We start from the raw sequence: 22,273 nt of genomic DNA on the forward strand, positions 1-22,273 counted from the left end.
TTCTCAAAGGTAACATGAATCAAATTGATTTTTTCTAGTCTGACAGATTAAATCATACTAACATTCAGTATTTGAATTATACAAATACTAGTGTGAGGAGGCAAGGCAAACACTGAGAAATAAAGATTGGGCTAGTCAAGAAAATATCTCAAAGAACATTTGCTATTCATGTAACTTGTATGATGTACAATGATAATACAGGGGTGGGCAATAGTAGGTTTACAGTTGTGAGTTGTGAAACAGTTTATTCTTGTATTATTATTTATTAATTATAGTATTATTTTCCCTACAAACAACTGTAAACCCACCCCATATACATCCATAGTAGACATCTACCACTTCTGTCCTGGGTGCACAAGTTCTCTTTTCTAGAACTCTCTTCTCTGTGTGATCAACAGTGGATCACATGACCATACATCTACTGATGCAAGGTAATCACCAACTTAGCCAATGAACTGCACGTCCCAGCCCCAGTTACTGATTCAGGGAGAAGTTTATACGACCTAAACCACGACAAGAAGGGCATTTCCTGGTAATTTTGTTAGGAATGCAGGCAAAAAGCATGTTTCTGTCTTCAGGGTCCCTAGCAGTGAAGGAAGATGTGAGCTCCATTGGACATCTCCATCTCCACCTGGAGAAAGCTCCTTTGAGAATAAAGACAACCACCGAAACCACAGCTGAGAGGACGAGAACACAAGACCAGTCTTTATGACATCCTTTGTGCTCCTGAAGCCAGCCTGGCTTAACCTCAGCCTATTTAGCTATGAGTCAACAAATTCCATGTTGCCCTAGCTCAGCTGGTTACAGCGTCATCCCTAAATGCCAAGGCTGTGGGTTCCATCCCCAGTAAGAATCAACCAATGAAGGCAGAAATAAATGGAACAGCAAATCTCTCTTCCTTCCTCTCTAAAAAAAATCAATAAATTTTCTAAAAATTTTAAACAAATTTCACTTAAAACTATTAATTAAAACTAATTTGCCATCTACAACCAAAAGAATCCTGAGTGATATGCTAGTCTGAATGAATAAGGTGCCAAATAACAAAGAATTATCTCCTACATGAGCCTGGAAAAGAATGGCTGACAAGGTTAAATCTGCTTCTAGACCCACTAGAAACACCAACAATGACCTATTCTCACCATCTAAAGTAGCTCAAGTAGTTTGGTTACTAGTCTATTCTCCTTTAGAATATTTGAACAATGGCTACTGTTGTCTACCCAAACTTTGCCGACCTACTTATTTGCTACTTTCCAGATGAGATGTTAAACTAGATATCAAATTTTATTCAATTCAAAACTTAGTCATTATTCTCATAACAGTGCCTTGTTAGTATTCAGCAAAAAGTTTGGTTAACAAATGGGAAATTAAGCTACATAGCCTACTCCAAGTATACCAAAGAACAATACTGAATAAGCAAACCCCTAGTCCCCCAAACCCTGATCCTTTTAAACTCATTCAACATTGGTAGTCTCTGAAAAGCACAAAGAATTTATATACAAGCATACTTTTCAATGCATATGTATAATAACGCAAGCTCTAGAATGGAAAGTCATACCTAACATGTGATACTGATTTCTGTCTACTGATGCAAGAGAAATCACAGAAATTAAAACTATGACCAGCAAATTTGTTTTTTCTTTTTTCCTTTCCTGCTAAACTATCTACTTACCACTCTCAAATACTGAAGAAAAAAAAAGAGGAGAAGAAAGAAAGGCAGAGGATTATGGTTTAAATGATTTTTACTACCAGGAGTCAAACCACACACCACACAAAGAAAGGAGTTTTAGATACTTCCCGCAAATAAAGTTGTTTCTACCAATTTGCAAATTGAGATAATACTAAGAGTAAATCACAGTAAGTAGAATTATATATCTCTAGTGCTTCAAAGTAAAAATAATGACAAATTATTTACCTGATTTCCCTTAAAATTTTTTTCTGGAAATTAACATCTTTATGAGGTGGCCAATTAGGTGTTCCAGAAATAAGAAAGAGGGGGAGAAAGATTTTTTTTAACCAGGTATCCTTTTTTGCATGTGAGTTTTTATCACTTTATGTATTATCTATTACAAATAAATAAAATTTAAACTTACAAATCTTCTTGAGAATCACTTTCAGAAACTACGTTGAAACTCCCTTTAATAATAGCCTAAAACTAATAATAAAAAATACTATGTACCCTTTACTCTTACAAAAATTGTAATTTCCTTAAATACACTTTAAATAGGTCATAAAACTGTTACCCAAATGTTTGGCTGCTTTTCTTTCACCAAATGTGAATTTAGAATATCAGCAATACAAGGTACATAATTCTTCTGGTGTCCCTTCCACCACAAATGGAAACACAGTATATAAAAGTATTTGCCAAAAGAAAAAAAAAATACTACCCTGACCAGTGTGGCTCAGATGACTGGGCATAGTTCCAAAGCAACAGGATGCTGTTTCCATCCCTGATCAGGGCACATGCCTGGGTTGTGGGTTTGTCCCTGGTAGGGGGCACCCATCACAGGCAAAAGACATGTTTCTCTCCCTTTCTCCCTCCCTTCCTCTCTCTAAAAACATATAAATAAAATCTTTAAAAAGAAAAAAATTCTAAAAAGCATAAATAATCATAAGTCAAATCACCAAAATTTATCCATACTATTTACCTGTTAACAGTTGTCCAAAGTGTGGTTCCCATACCATTGATGTGAATGGTGCTTTTACCCAAATGTGAAATATTTTAATAGTTATGAATATATTTTTAATATGTAGTTTATCATACTGAACACACTAAGCTTACGACTTCAGAAATATCACTGCCTAGAAAGAGGACAAGTCTACTTAAGTTAAATTGGGCACCCGTCTGAAAAATAAGAGTGCCCATGTGTGAGTGAAGCTTGAGAAGCACCAGTGCATTATTCAAATTAGATCAAGGCCACACTGGGAATGATCAAAGAGCATCAACCATACTGAATCTTAAATTAGATGGAACTTCAGGCTTACAGGGAAACTCTCATTAAAAGGCTGGTGCAACTAAATGACAACAGTGCTCTCCTGTTCCCTCAGATTGGGGAAATTAAGATAACCTAAAGTTTAATCAAAACAATTAAGGATAAGAATCAGACAGAGCTCAGGCCTGGCTGGTGTACCTCAGTGGATTGAGCGCAGGCTGCGAACTAAAGAATCACTGGTTTGATTCCCAGTCAGGGCACATGCCTGGGTTGCAGGCCAGTTCCCCAATGGGGGACGCATGAGAGGCAACCACACATTGATGTTTCTCTCCCTCTTTTTTCCTTCCCTTCTCTTCTCTCTAAAAAAAATAAATAAAATCTTTTTTAAAAAAAATAAAAAGGATTTAAAAAAAAGAATCAGGGCTCAGTACAATCCTTGAACTTCTGGAGAACTAAGTTGAAAACTGATACTCCGTTTCCAGGCCGACACCATCTATGCATCTTCAGTCACCAGTGAACATTAGGTCCCTGACTCTATCTTCATCAGCCCTTCACTCTCACTTTATCTCTCATAACCAAAACCACATTCACCAGAGCCTCCCCAGGACTGCCAGACCACTTCACCTCCACTCCCCTTCACAGGCAACCACCTAGGTCTGCTCATTTTTCCATATTAATATTTTAACTCCTAGCCCCACTATCGTTGCAGGTTTGTGTATTCCCAGGAGTTCAAAAGTGACTGTGGAGTCCAGAATGAGATGCTGTTGTAAGACTCCCTTACTACAGGGACTAACACTTATTCTCAACTGAAAGCCAACTGGGAAAGGAAGGTGTATAATGAAGGAGAGGAAGACAGTAGCTCCACTAGCGCCACTACCCTCATCTCACTTGTCACAAGTATCCGCATTTCACCCTGGCTCCCAAACCTTCCTTCCACAAACTTCTATTCAGCCTAGGAGTTGAAAAGGCTCCCTCCCTCCCATGCTCCTGACTTAACCTATTCAATAAGTTCCTTTACTTCTTGATCAGAAGGAATTATCACTGAGACTATTTTAATGTAAGGATAGCAGATCTTTAATATTACTTAAAAAAACAAAAACAAAAACCCTTCTCAACCAGCTACCACAAGTTAACTTTGGCAAACTGTCTGCCTCCAGAGCCTAGGGCAATACTGAAAAAACCTAGGTAAAATATCTTCTACAGAGATTCTGCCTTCTAAAAGGAGAACAAGTAAAAACTTGATCAATGAAGGCCAAGTACTAAAAAACCTGCTCCACAATTTGCTTCAGGAAGAATTATTGCCTGTTCTTCCCCAGTTTCATCAGAGGCAACACTAGGAGGGCAGACCAGTTTGATTCAGCTAATTCCCTAGGAATCATGTCAGCGCTGCTGCGGAGTTGAAGGGCCGCTTCCACACAACAAATTCTGAAGTTGCAGGAGACACAATTGTGTTAAACCACAGCTAAGAATAACACTTGCCTAATTTAAAAAAAAAAAAAGTAAGAAAAAGAAAGTGAGTCTTCAGCCAAGGATTTGGAACAGGGTGCCCCTCGGGTCCAACGCAATTCGCGGGGACGACGGAAGACCGCCCCCGGGAGGGGCAAGGGGCACCTAGCTGAGAGAGCCACAGTGTGCAGGTGCGGTGGACCGATCCCCACGCACGCTTAACAGGGCTGGAGCATCAGGCTCCAAGACAGGTTTCAGGGTGGGTTCGCACTCACTCTTAATTAACAACGAGGTCGGGCGGGTTAGAGGCTGATCGGACGAGACGAGGAAGAAAAGTCACAGGGGTCTGACGGTCTCCGCACGTCGCGGGGGATGGGGGCGGGAAACGACACCCCGAGGGCACCCTCCCGGCCCGCCCTGAGGAACGCGGGCGAGTGGGCCCGGCCCCACGCGCCTCCCCCCGGCCGCCCTACCGTGGCTCTGCAAGATCTCGTGCTTGAGGCCGCCTGTGTAGTCAATGAGCTCCTCCAGGCCGCGTTCGCACAGCTGCCCGTAGCCCGAGAACTTGTGCAGCACCTTCTCCAGCTCGCGCTCCACCGTCACGCATTGATCCATTTCGGAGGCGGAGGCGGCGCTCGGCGTCCCGGCGCCCGGGTGTCCGCAGCCGTTCGGCCCGGGCCCGGCCGAGGCCGCGTCCTCCTCCTTGTCCCCCAGGCGGGCGACGCGAGCTGCTGAGGCGGCGGGCACGCTAGCCCCGGCGCCGGGGAAACCCCGCACAGCCCGTGCCCGCCTGCCCCATGGCGCACGGCCTCAGATGCGTCGCAGACACCCCGTCTTGCTGCTCCACCGGCCCCGGCTCGCCGCGTTGGGATACGCGCAGCAGCGCCGCCGACTGTTTTGTTTTCAAGAGAACCGGCCGGTGACCTGGTTCTCCAGGGCGGCACCAAGAGCCGCCAACCCGAGAAGGGGCGGGGGGCGGGGGGGCGGGGGGAGGTTAGCCACCCCAGCGACGGGAGGAGGCGGCGCAGGCCGTACCAACGGCACGCGCGAGGGGGAGCAGCCCGGCGAATGCGGAGGGAAGAACGCGACCCGCAGCCGCCCGCGCCGCCGCTCTAAAGGTGAGGGCCGAACCACGCGGGAGGCGTGCAAGTGAGAGGTCGAGGGTGGAGCAAGGACCCAATTGGTCTGAGAAGCTAAATACGGAACTTTGGAGACAGCCCTGGAGCTCCGAGAGCACTACAACTACGCGCTTCGTAAACAAGAGGGTGGAAACCGTTCCTAACCACTCCGCCCAGAAACCGGGAAAACTAACCAATGACGGCGAGGAATACGTGAGGAACCGACGTCCTCCAACCTCTGGCCTAGGCGTAAACCTCCAGCCAATCCGGGTCTAGAGGCTGAACCAATAGTCTCCCTGTTGGAGGGGGTGACTTTGAGAGCTTACGGAGAAGCAAGTCATTTGCGGAAAACCGTGAGATGAAATAGGACAGAATCAGAAAGTCTACTTTCCATAGGACTTGCCCCTGGCCATAAATTATTTCGCCTCTGTATCACTCCAAAGTACGGTTATTCCGAAGTTTTGGAAGACGAACTCGCCGTCGTGATCGAAAAACCTTGGCAGGCCGGCGCCTACTAGAATTAAAGACGGGGTGGTTCTGGGAGCGTTGATGAAAGATACTTGCTGGCTGAGCGGTCGTCGCTCCAGGGAAGGCTCGGCACGGCCGACAGTGCTACCTGATGCCTGCGACACGACTAGGTCACATCCCGCACCCCCAAACCCCGGCAGGCCTCTGCCCTTTGACTCTGGTCCTGGAACCTTCCTGACTGGTTGCCTCACACCTCTGCCGTGTACAGGCTGCTTCGCAGAATAGAAACTGGTCGGAGAGCCGGGCAGCCTAGCTAGCCCCTGCCTCTTAGGCGCCTTATTCCATTGAATCGGAACGATTTGCCGCCCCCCCCCCGCCCCCTTAATGTAACCCCTTCCCCTGATTTGGTGGCTTCTCCAATCTGGCCTGTATCCCTTGCTCACAAAGCTTCATTCAGCTGCACAAACCTTAGCATCGCTTAGGTGCCTTGGGGCCTTTGCACACCTAGCCTTTTCCTTGGCCTAGAAAACTTCCACCTTTCTCCTCCTAAAGTTCTCAGCTCATTTGTTCCCTCAGAGGGTCCACCCCTGACCACACTGATATAGCTTTACCTCCCAGCAACACCCTCCTCCATTGCTGTATCATATTTATTATAATATCAATTATCACTAGTTTTATTATTTTCTCAGCACTTATTAAATCTGAAGTGATCTGATCCATTTATTTGCTTACATTGTTTTTTCCAGTCTGCACCACATCCATAAAAGCTCCATGAAGGCTGGCTCCTTGCATGTATTGTTCTGTGCCCAGAACAGAGCCTGGCAGCATAATAGGCAATCTCTTTTTAATTACAACAAAACCTTTTTGATCTCCAATTTCCTTTTTTTATCATTGGAATTATTAGTACTTCATTAGAGTCTTAGGAAAATTAAGTGAGATAATATATGTAAATGCCCATAAACACATGATAGTGACATGATAGATGGTGGTGGTTGTTATTATTGTAAGCTCCCATTTAGCCTTATTACTAGGATGTTTCTTTCCCCAGGTTATATCCTCAACCTTCTCTTTTCCCTTTATCTACTAGGCTGGGAGAAAACATTACAATTGCCCCCTCCAGCCCTGATTTGTCTCATAAGCTCTAAATTCACATTCCCTCCAACCAGCAAGACATCATCATCCAGAGGACTCTTCCTCCAATCAACATGCCAAAAGTACTGTTTATATTTCTTTTCCCAAACCAACTATCCTTGACTCCTCAGTCTTTGTCAGCATTACCTGAACTCTTCCAGGTCCTTCTGCCACTTCCCCATCCTCATCTTTAACTTACCTTTAGGATTCTTGAAAACCTTTTCTATATCAGATTCCTCAGCTCCACTGAACTATTTCCATTGCCACTGATCGACATCTTTCTCAAGATACTTTTGCTAAATCAAATGCCTTAGCAAAACCCCAGAATCACTGATGTTCTGCAGGATTTTGTCCTCATCAGTATCCCTAAAGATAAAGATGGTCTCACTCCCCTTTTCATTCACCCTCCCCATACAGCCAGATATCAAGTTCTATTTAGTCTAACTTCCTAACGTCTTAAGTGGGGCTTTTTAATTTCTACATTCTCACCTTCATTAGTACCTTTGACAAGTTCCAACATTATAATTTCTTCACTTATCTGCCTTTGGTCTCTTACCCTTATAGGACCACCAAAAGAATCTTTATTTCCCCCAAAGGATGTTATAATAATTAAATGAGATAATCCATGTAAGGCACTCAACATAATTCTGGCACATAGTGAGAACTATTCACTGATCAGAAACAATTATTCAAATCCTGAATCATTACACTGTACTCATGAAACTACTGTAATGTTATACCTCAATTTTTTAAAAAAGAAAATAACCAATAACTCCCCATTACCTACAGTTTCAAATCCTAACTCTCAGATGTATGATCTATACAGTGTAGCTAGCCATCACAACCCCTCATCCAAACACTGGGTACTTTCACACACCCACATCCAAATACTTTCATACTTTCTGGTGTGAACTGAACACAACTCATTTATGCCTTTTCTTCTCCTGGAATGCTTTTCTTTATTAGTTATTCAGATCCTCCCCTTTCTTAAACTAACAGGACAACACCTCTTTTAACCTTAGAGTTTGGCCTGCACTCTTGAATATGATAATTACCAATTATACAAGGGGGGGACATCAAAAAAACATGGAATTATTTTCTGGAGGGTGGGCCCTTGTAGTACAAGCTTCCCCTATTAGGTGAATGTTCTAGGAACCCATCTGTATCAGTGTACCAGCTGGTGTTGTTCTGAGAGACTGCATTTGGCTTCAGTGAATTTTTATTTTGAAGACTGTTTTCAACGCATTTGCCCATTTCATGATGGCTGATTCATGAGACCTAACTACGCTGAGTGTTCAGCAGTTTTTGACCCAGATGGCATGAATCCCTCTGCCCCACCCTTCCTATTCACGTAATCTTGCCCCAAGCAACATTTTTTTGTTTCCCCAAATGAAAAAAAAAAAGTCCTCAAAGGGAAACATTTTGCCTATGTGGAAGAGGTGAAGCAAAAACACTGCAGAAGTACTAAAAGGAATCAAAATTGATGAGTTCAATAACTGTTCTGCGCAGTGGAAAAAAATGTCTTAGTAGGTGTATTGCATTAAATGGAGAGTACTTTGAAGGTGACTGAAGTTTAAACATGTAAGAATAAAAACACAATTTTTTATCAATTCTGTTTCTGTGGCTCTCCCTCATATATAGCCATTTAAGTTAAATTAAAAATTCCTTTCTTCAGTCACACTAACCATACTTTAAGTACTTAGTAACCACATGTGGCTAGTGGCTACTGTGCTGATCAGCACAGAAGGAACATTTCCGTCACTGTAGAAAGTTCTATTAAGTGGTGCTGATCTAAACCATGACCACACAGTATAAAGAAACCAGCCACTCCTTCAACGGCTTATAGGACTTCTCTGTTGTCATTTAATGCCTAGGTGCACACTGCCCCTATATTTTTAAAATATTTGCCTTATTAGCTCAACTAGATTGTTAGCTAGTTGAAATCTAATCCCCAAAATCTAATAGCATAGAAAACAAGTATGAGAAGGGGCCTCAAATTTAACTGAAGAGAGAAAAATAGTGCTAGTATGGAAAGAGATCTTTATGTTGCCTTCTGACTTCCTTTTTTTAATATATTTTATTCATTATGCTATTACAGTTGTCCAATTAGCCCCCTTCACTCCCCTCCCCCCTGCCCACCCCCTCCCACCCACATTCCCCCCCTTGAGTTCATATCTATGTCTCATAAGTTCTTTAGCTTCTACATTTCCCACACTATTCCTGCCCTCCCCCTGTCTATTTTCTACCTATTGTCCATGCTACTTATTCTCTATATCTTTTCCCCCTCTCTCCTCCTCCCACTTTCCTGTTGCTAACCCTCCATGTGATCTCCATTTCTGTGGTTCCACTCCTGTTCTCTTTGTTTGCTTAGTTTGCTTTTGTTTCAGTGTGGTTGTTACTAACTGTGAGTTTGATGTCTTTCTTTACTGTTCATATTTTTATCTTCTTTTTCTTAGATAAGTCCCTTTAACATTTCATAAAATAAGGGCTTGGTAAGGATGAACTTCTTTAACTTGGCCTTATCTGAGAAGCATTTTATCTCCCCTTCCATTCTAAATAAAAGCTTTGCTGGATAGGATATTCTTGGATGTAGGTCCTTGCCTTTCATGACTTGGAATACTTCTTTCCAGCCCCTTCTTGCCTGCAAGGTCTCTTTTGAGAAATCAGCTGACAGTCTGATGGGAACTCTTTTGTAGATAACTGTCTCCTTATCTCTTGCTGTTTCTAAGATTCTCTCCTTCATTTTAATCTTGGGGTAATGTAATTATGATGTGCCTTGGTGTGTTCCTCCTTGGGTCCAACCTCTTTGGGACTCTCTGAGCTTCCTGGACTTCCTGGAAGTCTATTTCCCTTGCTATATTGGGGAAGTTCTCCTTTGCTATTTGTTCAAATAAGTTTTCCACTTGTTGTGTTTCCTTTTCCCCTTCTGGTACCCCTATAATTCGGATGTTGGAACGTTTAAAGGTGTCCTAGAGGTCCCTAACCCTCTCCTTGTTTTTTTGAATTCTTGTTTCTTCATTCTTTTCTGTTTGGTTGTTCCTTTCCTTCTTCTGGTACCTTCCATTGATTTGAGTCCCAGTTTTCTTCCTATCACTATTGGTTCCCTGTGCATTTTCCTTCATTTTTCTTATCGTAGCCTTCATTTTTTCATCTAATTTGCAACCAAATTCAACCAATTCTGTGAGCATCCTGATCATCAGTGCTTTGAACTGTGCATCTGATAGGTTGGCTATTTCCCGGTTGCTTAAAAAAAAACTGGCTCTGGGGCTTTTAACTCTGCTTAAGCCATCTTTTTAATTTAATTTTATTTTTTTCCTTTGGTCTGGTTGCATCTGTTACGTATGTAGGGTGGGGCCTTAGGTGTTCACCAGGGCAGGGCACCTCAAGTGGCTGGGTTGTGACGTTGTATGTGGGGGTGTGGTCCGAGAGGGAACAATGGCACCCGCTCCTCTCTCATCAGGACTCCAGTCCCCCTTGCTGCTTCTCACAAGTAAATTGGGCCCCTCTGGTGATGGCTCCCTGGCGGGTGGGCTTGTGTACTCTCTCAGACTCTGTGGGTTTCTCCAAGGAGCCTCCTGTGAGGCTGAGAGAATCTCCCGGCCTCAACTTCCACAGGTGTTTTCAGTTGGTGCCTTAGGCCTTGTTTCCAGGCGCTGGGTCCCTGGGTTGCACGGTCTGTGTCGCTGCGCATTTTCACTTAGCTTGTCTGCATGCGAATGTGTGGCTGCAGACAGCCAGCTGCCTTGCGTGCCTCACTGGGTCTGCTGGTTGCCTCCCGCACCCAGGGTCTGCCACCAGTCCATGAGCTGCCCCTGTGCTTCTGGGGTCCGCCAACTGCCATCTGTGCCCTGTGCACCCATGTCTGCCAGCCCTCGCTTTTTCCTGCTGGGACCCCTCGACCCCTCTCTGTAGGCCTTCGATTCCACTCCTCCTTACCGGACTGGATGTATGGTATTCAGACTTCCCTTCAGTTCATTTCTCTCTGTTCTGGTTGGTTTTTGTTTGTAAATTCTTGTTGTCCTTAGTTTTGGTTGTGCGAGGAGGTGCAGTGCAACCACCTATGCCTCCATCTTGGCTGGAAGCCCTCTTCTGACTTTCTATTGGCCTTTCTACCCAATGTATTACGCCTAAACCTTGATTTGTCAGAGAAGGGTCTCTAGAAGCAAGAGGAAAACAATTCAGTTTTCAGAACTGTAAGCTATTTTTCTATGATTGTATTTCAGCACACAACAAAAAAAGAATACACACACAAATACCACTCCAGTATCAAATGGACTCTTGCCCACATTCAGTTCAATCTGGAGAACCTTTCATTTGCAATCATTCTGGACCTTGCTCTGCTCCTCCCCTGCACTCCAAATTTGATTCTTTGTAACATTTAAGTGAACATTTTTTTTAAAGGAGACAAAAATACATAAATTTTTTTTCTAAAAAAATTTAGAAAATGTAAAAGAGTAAACAAATAATAATCCCATGAAATCCCAAAACCCAGGGGAAAAAATCAGTTTTAACATTTAGGGTGAATTTTCAGAGTTTTTCCTGTGAATACACATACACATCTATATGTGCACTTTTATAAAAGATAGCTGTCATTATATGTAACTAGTTCATAAACTGTTATTGATATCCACTTCAACATTTCTCTAACAAACAAAGTTTATGGAACCGCTTTTGACATCATTTTGAAGTGTTAAATAGCTGTTAAACATAACTACATCTTAGCACTTACCCTTACTCAGTGTATTTCATGTATTCTTTGCACTTTGATTTATTTTTAGGGCCCTGAAACTAGCAGAGGCAAGACAGAAAAGGTAAAAATTTCATCTTTTTGATTTGAGAATTTATTTGAAAATTACTTTAGAAATGTACTTTTATGTAAAATACACTTTCAGATAAGTGTAAAAAAGGGTATGTTTATAATTACAATTGTAAAAAAAAGGCCTTGTGGAAAAGACTTTGCTAATTTACTGACTATTCTAGCTGATGGACAACATAAAACCACTGGTCACCTGACAAAATGTGTTTTTATGAAATACTGAAGTCTGAAAAATGTCATTCATTCTCATCATTATTTAAAATTTTCATTATTTTCAAGTCAAAAAAAGAATCTTCACGTGAGACATTTCTGGAAATTGCTACTAAGACCCAGTTTAAGATATCAGTGGAAGCACAACTACTACTAAAAATATTAATCTGAATCTTTTCTATTTTTAATAGATATTTTGTATTTTCTTTTAAAAAAAGACTTCATTTATTTATTTTTAGACAGAGGGGAAGGGAGAAAAAGAGGAAGAGAAACATCAAAGTGTGGTTACCTCTCACGTGCCCCCTACCAGGGACCTGGCCCACAACCCAGGCATATGGCTTAACTGGGAATTGAATCAATGACCCTTTGGTTTGCAGGCTCGTGCTCAATCCACTGAGCCATACCAGCCAGGACTGTTTTCTACTTCTTTTATATCTCTTGTGTGGTTTGGGGCACATTGCCACTTAAATGACTGTTTGGAGGTTAGGTGGATGACACTTGCCGCCATTAAAACCTACTTTTAGGAACTGGATAGGCAGTGTTGACAATAATGCCTTTTCTTCTGCATCTACTACCCACTTCCTTCATTACCCACTAATGTTTCTAGAAGGCACCCTCTCTCACCAGCAAAGCCCTACCAGTGTAGCCTTCACCACTTCTGAAGGCCAAGTCACTTCTAATTCAATACCTATCAGTTAATCTACTCCCATATTTTTCATATACATATGGATGGTATATAGGCATTTCCCTCATATATGGTGCTCATCCTGGAGGGGGGTATTTATACCTTTCAGACCTGCTCCTTCAGGGTCTTATTGATCTGAATCTTTTCCTTTCTGGAGTCTGGGGTGTCTTTGTACATTTTTGTTTTCTGCTTACTCATTTATGTGCTTAGCCAGGTGTAGCAGGAAGGGTATTAGCACTGTAATCCTAAAGTAATTCATTCAACCTCACCCAGCCTCAGTTTCCTTATCTATAAAATGAGAAGCTTGAAATAGATGACCTTTAAGTCCCTTCCAGTTAAAATTACAGAGATGGTGATGTTTCTTAAGCAACATGTGAGGTGCTGCACAGCCAAACAGGAGTGGACAGGTGCACCCTCCTTGCTTCTGAAAGTTTTGAGTCTGAATCATTACTTCCTCATTATGGAAATGCAGTGAGGTTTTTTTTGCTTTATTTATTTTTAATAATAATAACAACAATAGCTACCATTTATTAAGCCAGACACTTTGCTTTAAATGTGTAATTATCCACTAGAACCTTTTAAAGTAAATATTGTGATCCTCATTTTACAGATTAAGAAACTGAGGCACAGGTGAATTTGATTCATCTCATCATTTAAGTAATTTTTCCAAGATTACACAACTTAAACATGGTGGAGTTGGAATTTGAATTGAAATCTCTGACTTCAAAGTCCATAAGGTACTGTACCTCAGAAAGACAAAATCATGCTCCATAATGACTTGTCTAACATGAGATTTCTAATAGAACAAAGAATCATTTACCCTAGGTAGTGTGGTTTGGTAATAGGATCCCAGGGCCAAAATTTGCAAAAATCATAACACTTCTACTTACCAGCTTTTCAACCTTAGGCAAGAAACTTAACCAAACAGCCCCTCCCTTTTAAAAATAACAATACCTACTCCACCTACCTTGTACCATTGTTGAGAGTAATTTATATATACATATAAATTCATACATTTAATTAGTAAATATTTGGAGTATATGTGTATAGAAAGTGTGTATTAAATAGAATCCAGAAGCTTATCTGTAAATCATGAAACCCTACATAAATTTAGGGTGCTATTATTCCTTTTATTAGGAATGGATTTGATTCATCTGTTTATATATCTTACTATGCATGTTCAGGACAGAGTCTCAGTTATAAATTGCTGAAATACAAGCTTCATGACTTTGGACAACCTGGACGAGACTCCAGGTGGTAAATTAAGCAAGTGTTTAAAAAATGGCCTTTTGAAGAGACTTCTAGTTCCACTAACATGAAATAATCCCGTTCCTCCCTAAAAACTCTGGAGAAACACACACAAAAGCATGGGAATACTTTGAAATGTAGAAAGAAGTTGGGCTACATAGGGATCTTGGCACTTGAGGAATGGTATAGTGGTAAGTTTCTGGGTTTCTTTATTTTCTGTCTCATCGCTGACAGGGCACTGCAAAAACCTCAAAGCCAGCACCATAAACAGGCACAGATAATAAAAGCTCCAAGAAAAACCTGTTTTCCCTAGCCAAACAATGGGGAAAGGTTGGCATTACAATGGAAAACCTTATTTGGCAATATCTATCTTATTCCAGCCAAACTAGACAAGACTGCGCTCTCTCCCACTTCAGGGGAATTGAGAAAGGAGTTATTTTTCCACTTAATCCCACTAATGCATGGATGGGACAGTCAATGCTCTATTCTCCTAAATAATGGTTTTGGAAGGGCTGAGTGGGGAACTGACCTCCTACCTTCTGCCTGCAAAAGTGGGTGGTGCTCCAATTCCCCCAGCAGGTAGGATCAACAGGTTGAGCTCAGTGCTGAGTTTATACCCTGACTCAGAGGCAACAAGACAGTGGAGTCTGTCCCCCACTTTCACTGGGAAGTTGTCGTTGGAACAAGGGGCAAACTGAACTTCCACCTCATCCATTCACAACAAGGCAGTGTGATTCAGTGCTCTGCTTTTGCCAAGTTGGTGGTGGCGGAGACCAGAGAAAACCTATACATACACACCCAGCAGCCCATGTGCTAAATCTCAACAGGGGACTGCCTCCTAGAAGAAACAAAAGATTAAATAAAACCCAAAGCCATGCAATATACTGCCCAAAATGTTCAGTATACAATTTTAAAAATCAAAGCATGAATGAGAAAAGACACTTGATGTACACCAATGATGAGATGAATCAAAGGTTGAGATTATCTGACAATTATGTTAAAGCAATTATAAAAAACTTCAACAATCATTTATAAATTCTCTTGAAACAAATTAAAGATTAATTATTCAGCAAGTAAATAGAAATGATCAAAAAGAACTGAATAGGAATTATGAAACTGAAAATTACATAAATAAAATTTTTCTCTATGGACTCAATTGTAGAGTAAAAATAACAGAGAAAGATCAGTGAACTTGAGGAACAGACCAATAGCATTTACCCAATCTGAGCAACAGAGAGAAAATACTATGAAATAAAAGGAACAGAGTCTCAGGAATTATAGGATTTTTTTAAGACAAAAATCATATCATTGTAATCACAGAGTGAGAAAAGTGTGAGAGAAGGACTGAAAATGTATTCAAAGAAATAATAGCCAAAAAGTTCCTTAACTTGACAAAAAACATTAACCTACAAATTCAAGTTGAACAAATCTCAAATAAAATAAACCCAAAAAAGTCCACTCTGAGACACATGACACAAGACACAATTATTTGAAAACAATTAAACTTCTGAAAACTAAATACAAGAAAATATCATGAAAGCATCCAGAGAGAAATGGTGCACTAAAGGAGAACACAAACATGAGTCACAGCATCTTTCTCACCCGAACTGTGAGGGCCAGAAGGAAGTGGCACGTTTTTTAAGTGCTCAAAGAAAAGAATTGTCAGCCCAGTATTCTATATCCAGTGAAAATAATTTTTTCTCACTGCCTTTGATTAGGTTTTTATTCAAAATTAGCTGTTCAAAGTAATTTAACCTTTAGGGAATAAACAAATTTAACTTTATGCCACAGGCTTCTTCTCTTCTGTGGTAGGTTTTCTTTTCTGTGGGTTTCTTTTCAGCTTCTGGTTTCTTGGTAGTGGCAGCTTTTTTTCCCCACCAAATGCTTCTTCTACTTCATAATGCCAACAGTCTTCTTTCCTTTCTTCTCTACCCTACACTTCTTGTTGGAACCCCATGTCATCTGATTTGGCTTCTAGAGCTGCTGCTGCTTTATCCACCTGGAGCTCATGGTTCTCAGCCTGCCAAAGACTGGTGTTCCAGCATGTGGTCTTTGCATACGGATTTAGCTTCAACACGATTCTCAGGTTTTTCAGTGGATGCTTCTTCAGGACTCTGCAATAAAACTCCTTGCATAATGCTCAGAAGGTTCTTTGGATCTCTGGGGTTTTCAAGATTCTGCTAATGTCTGTATTGAGCATCTTGTGCATGGGAAGCTGTAGTTACTCTTGAGAGAGGCAGCTTACACCAAGGTCTGTACAACAGATCATTTAATTTACAGAAAGCACTGTCAGTCCAAATTTGGAAACAGCCCACATGCCCACTGAGAAGCAAGCTTCAAAATGTTCAGTTTGCTTACATTAAGCAGCGTAATTCCATGATTAAATCTCAGCATTATTTTTCTACTTTCTCTTCTTCCTATTTTCTATAAAAACCTTATTGACATAAGAAACATCAAAACCTGTAAATAATTTTCAGGAGTTTATTTGAAAACAAAAAAAATTAATTTAAACAAACAAAAAATAGTTTATTTGAGCCAACTGACAAAATATGCAAAGGACCAAAATCTCAAATGCTCCCCTAGGGATGTTTCTGGAGGCTTTGATGATACCATTCTCCTCATTATAGATGGTACAAGGTCCTCTATACTGGATACAATGACAGTTTCTCATTTTGCCCTTGACAGCTCTTGTTCACTGAGATTCATACATCTTTTTGATATCATTGCAGGCTTTCTTAAGAAACAAAACAGCCTCTTGGTCATCTTGCAGCCTTCAACTTTATCTTCAACTGCCACAGGAAGTTCAGGTAATGTTTCCATATGACAACCTTTAGACATGACCAGCACTAATAAGACCAAGCCTACCAGGGCAGAGCAGATGGCACATCGCCTCCATGTGCCACCTTGTGCTCACTCTGCGGTGCCAATAGCACCAGTTTGGTGGTGCAAATGTGCAGCCCCCACAACACATATGCCCAAAAGGACCCTGGCCAGAGTGATGAGTTTCCCTACCTGGAACCCTGGAAATCGGAGCCATGGTTCTGCCAGTACCCCAAGACTCAGCACTGGTTTGAAGACACGTGAATTCTCTGACAGCACAGAGCTGTCTGTTGTTTTTGCACAAGTTGGGATGAGCAGAGTTCACCATATTTGGTTGAGTGGAAGCCTTGCACACAGTAGGCAAAGTGACATTTTTGTCAGGTGATTCCCTCTGCTCAGAGCACACTGATATTTGTGGCCACACTCCTCTCAAGCCAGTGGCTCCCACAGGAAAAGGGAAAATATTCTTTAATAATGGAAAGGAAATCAAGATATTCTCGGAAAAAATAAAACTAAGAGAATTTGTCATAAGCAGACTTGTCAAAAACAATGTTTTTTAAACAGAAAGGAAATAATAACCAAAGGAGACTTGGGACATCAAGAGGAAAGAACACAATAAGCAAAAATATCACTATATACAACTGACTTTCCTTTCCTATTAAGATTTCTAAATTTCTAAGTTAACAGTGAAAGCAAAAACTATAAAAGTGTTTGATGTCATTCTAAATGAGGTTCCGAATGTATAGTAAGTATGTTAACATAAGAATATGCAAACCTGTAGAAAATTTTTATAAGACTTTATTTGAATCAAACAGAGGATACACATGGAAGCTACATCTCAACAGACTGAGATAAATGCTACTGAGAAAATTACAGTTGCTTCTTTTATGAATTTGAAATTAAGGAGGGAATGAATGTAAGGAAGATTACATGAAAGTGGTAGAAGACAAAGCAGGGATCAAAAAACAGGAAGATTAAGATTACGTGCTCTCTTAAGGATGGTCAGGCTTTAGTAAGAGGGGTCTGAAAAAGAGGTATTTCAACAGTGTGTTAACCTAGACATGCAGAAACAAAGGGATTCTGTGGCAATTATCCTCATAGAGTGATTGTTCCTAAATTCCTCACTGGGCAGATCTGTGTGTAGTCATGCCCCAGGCATATAACTTTTTAATACAAGATTTATCTTTGCCTTTAGCAAGCCCTGTCCATTGTTTCTGTGCATCTAGGCTAATACAGCTTTGAAATAACCTGTAATCACCTGTCAAGAGAGCACGTAATCTTGTCAACCATCCTGTAATCCAGTTCCCACCTTGCTTCCTCTCACCTCCATGTAATCTTTTTTACATTTCCTCCTTAATTCTAAGTGCATAAAAGAAGCTGCAAAACTGTCATTTTCAGGAGCATTTGCTCCCTGCCACATGTCATCAGTTTTGCTCAAACTCATAAAAATTCTCTGTAGGTTTGGAGATTTCTTATGTCAACAACAGATAAATCAAAACAGAACTCTTCAAAAATGTTCAGGTAACCTACAGGAAGGCAGAAAAAAAAAACTAGAGAAATGGAAAACAACAAAAATACAAAGAAAATAAAAAATATAATGCAGCCCTAAACTCTAACATATCAATAATTACATTAAATGTAAATGGTCTAAGTACACTAATTAAAAGCAAGGTTGGCAGGGTGGATTAAAAAACATGACCTAATTCTAGCCAGGTGGCTTAGTCAGTTGAAGCACGGTCCCATACATCAAAAGGATTTGGGTTTAATTTTTGGTCAGGGGACATATCTATGTTGCAGGTTCCATCCCTGGGTCAGGGCATGTGTGGAAGGCAATTGATCAATGTTTCTCTCTCACATCGATGTTTCTCTCTCTCTCGCTCACTCTCTCTCTCTTCCTCTTTCTCGAAATAAAACATGACCTAACTATATGGTGTCTACAATAAACTTATTTCAAATACAATGAAAAAGCAGGTTGAAAGTAAAATAATTCTTTTTTATCCTCAACTGAGGACATATTTTCATTGCTTTTTTTTTTTTCAGAGAGGGAAGGGAGGGAGAAAGAGAGAGAGAGAAACACATCAATGTGCAGTTGCTGGGGGTCATGGCCTGCAACCCAGGCATGTACCCTGACTGGGAATCGAACCTGCGACACTTTGGTTCACAGCCCGCGCTCAATCCACTGAGCTACGCCAGCCAGGGTGTCATTGCTTTTTTTAAAGATAGAGAGGCAAGGAGAGAGAGAGAGAGAGAGAGAATGAGAAACATCAGTTGGTTGCCTTTTTATTCACACCCTGCCTCCAACCATCTGAGACACACCAGCCAGGGCAAAATAATTTTAAAACACTTATCATACAAACATTAATCAAAAGCAAACAGGAAAGTCTATATTAATATTACATTTAAAAGACTTCAGACAAAGAAAATTATCAGACATAAAAATGGCCATGTCATCATGACAAAAGAACCAATCCACCAAGAAGACATAGCAATTCAAAATATGTATGTACCAGAAAACAGAATGGCAAAATATGTGAAATAAAAACTAACGGAACTAGCCCTGACTGGTGTGGCTCAGTAGATTGAGTGCTGAACTGTGAACCAAAGGGTCACCAGTTTGATTCCCAGTCAGGGCATATGCCTGGGTGGCAGGCCAGGTCCCTAGTTGGGGGTGTGCGAGAGACAACCACACAATGATGTTTCTCTCCCTCTCTTACTCCCTCTCTTCTCCTCTGCCAAAAAATAAATAGATAATATCTCTTAAAAAACTGATAGAACTGGAAGAGGAAAGAGACAAATTCACAATAATAGTTGGAGTCTTCAACACCCCTCTCTGAACAATTTTTAGAACAACTAGACAGAAAATCATCAAGGATATAAAATAACCACCACTGCTAACAACCTGATTGACATTTACAGAATATTCCAACCAATAACAGCAAAGTACACATTCTTATTAAGTGTCCATCGAACATATACCAAGATCAATCATAACGTCAGCCATAAAATAATTTTCACTTAACTTAAAAGGAATAAAATTATACTATGTTGTCCAAGTATACTGAAATCAAACTACAAATAAATAACAGAAGATAACAAGAAAATGCCCAAATATTTCACAACTAAACAACTTCTAAATAAAGCATGTGTCAAAGAAGTCTCCCATCAAGAAACTAGGAAAAGAAGCACAAAATAAACTCAAAACAAGTAGAAGGAAAGAAATAATAAACACAAAAGCAGATATCCAAAAATTTGTAAATATGAAAACATTAGAGAAAAGTCAATAAAAAAATTAACAAACCTCTAGACAAAGAATAAAAAAGAGAAGACACTAATTACCAATATTAGGAATGAAACAGGGCATATCAATACAGACCATGCAGACATCATAAAGATAATAAGGAAATACTACTACAACTCTAAATATATAAAGTCAATGACTTAGATGATATAAAGCTAGCGCCAAAAACACAAGCTAGCACAACTCATTCAATATAAAACACATCATTTGAATAGCCCCATATTAAGAAAATTGAATCCATAATTTTAAAACTCTTAAAAAATAAATCCCTAGGCTCACATGGTTTCACTGGAGAATTCTGCCAAACCTTTAACGAAGAGTGTACACCAATTCTATACAATTTTTTCTGGAAAATAAGAGAGAAGAGAATACTTCCCAATTCATTCAGTGAAGTTAGTGTTACCCCAATACCAAAACTAGACAAAGACAGTAAGCCAAAAAAAAAAAACTATAGACCAATATCTCTCTTGAACTTAGTTGCAAAAATATTCATGAAATAATAAATGAATTCTAGCAATAAATAAAGAAATTTATACTCGATATGACATGATGTAGTAGGGTTGATTTCAGGAATACAAGGATGATTCAGTGTTCAAAAATCAACCACATCAATAGGCTAAAGAAGAAAAATCATTAATTACATCAATTTATGCAGAAAAGGCATTTGACAACATCCAACATTTGTTCATGACAAGAAGTTCAATAAGCTAGGAATCAATGGGAACTTCCTCGACTTGTTAAGGAACATCTACAAAACCTACAGCTAACTTCATACTTACCAGTGAAGGCTGAATGCTTTTCCCTTAAGATGTCCTAGAATGTCCATTCTCACCACTCTAGTTAAGTACCTAGAAGTTCAAGCCAGTCCAGTAAAGCCAGAAAAAGAAATAAAAGGTATGGTATACCAATTGCAAAGGAGGAGATAATATTGTCCCTATTTGCAATGACATTAATGTCCATGTAGTAAATTCCAAGGAATCTATACATGCATACAGTCTGAGAACTAATAAGTGATTTTAGCAAAGTCACAGGATACAAGATCAACACAACAACCAATTGCATTTCTATATACTAACAACATATGGAAAAACTGAAATTTAAAACACAATGCCATCTACAATTGTTCTAAAAAAATACTTAGGTATAAATATAATAAAGCACATACAATGTCTGTATTCTGAAAATTACAAAATGCTGATGAAAGAAATTTAAAAAGACCTAAGTAAATGGATAAACATGTTATGTTCATGAGTTGAAAGACTCATTGTAGTAAAGATGTCAATTCTCCACAAGTTGATTACTATAGATTTAATACAATTCTGATAAAAATCTCTGCAAGATATTTTCTAACATAGACAATGTAGACTTAGAAAATGTAGGACTTAGAATAGCTAAAACAATTTTGAAAAAGGAGAAAAAAATGGGAGGACTCATTCTATCCACTGCTGTCTTAATATATAGCTACATACATAATACATGGTTTAACATGTAACCAAAACTATGATATTGGAGCAGGAATAGACAGATAGATTGATGGAATAGAATAGAGAACCAAAACAGGTCCATGCAAGTATGACCGAGTGATTGTTAACAAAGGTGCAAAAGAAATTCAATAGAGGAAAATAGGGGAAATTTTGTAGAAAATAGGGCTGAAAGGTAATTGGGCATTGGGCATTCATTAGCAAAGAGAAAAGAAAGAAAGAGAGAGAGAGAAAAAGAGAAAGAAAGAAAGAAAGAAAGAAAGAAAGAAGGGAAGAAAGAAAAGGAAGGAAGGAAGGAAGGAAGGGGGGAGGGAGAGAGGAAGGAAGGAAAGAAAGAAGGGAGGGGGGAGGGAGGAAGGGAGAGAGAGAAAAGAGAGAGAGAGAGAGAGAGAGAAGGGAAGGAACTAGACCTAAATTGTTTCAGAAATGAATCACTGACTTAAATATAAAACAGGTAAAATAAAATGTAAAATAACAGCAACAAAAATATAGCTAAAGAATCTTTGGGACATAAGCAAATAATTCTTAGATTTGATAGCAAAAACACAACTTATAAAATGAGAAATTGGTAAGTTCAACCTGAGAGAATATTTGAAAACTACATATCTAAGGAATTATATCT

At 40.0% G+C, this 22,273-nt stretch overlaps 1 protein-coding gene and 1 pseudogene across 1 annotated transcript in view; both read right to left on the reverse strand.

Annotated features, from left to right (window-relative positions):
- The window catches only part of RMND5A (required for meiotic nuclear division 5 homolog A), a 64,714-nt gene extending 59,429 nt beyond the window's left edge, over positions 1-5,285 (reverse strand). The window contains exon 1 of the mRNA XM_045827457.1: positions 4,850-5,285. Coding sequence (XP_045683413.1) covers positions 4,850-4,991 — 142 coding nt within the window. The 5' untranslated portion in view covers positions 4,992-5,285. The remainder of the gene's footprint in view (positions 1-4,849) is intronic.
- Positions 5,286-15,832: 10,547 nt separating this feature from the next.
- The window catches only part of LOC123811286, a 54,251-nt pseudogene continuing 47,810 nt past the window's right edge, over positions 15,833-22,273 (reverse strand).

This window comes from Phyllostomus hastatus, unplaced genomic scaffold, assembly GCF_019186645.2.
Source record: "Phyllostomus hastatus isolate PE091 unplaced genomic scaffold, TTU_PhHast_1.1 phas_scaffold_78, whole genome shotgun sequence".
In the NCBI taxonomy this organism is placed as follows: domain Eukaryota; kingdom Metazoa; phylum Chordata; class Mammalia; order Chiroptera; family Phyllostomidae; genus Phyllostomus; species Phyllostomus hastatus.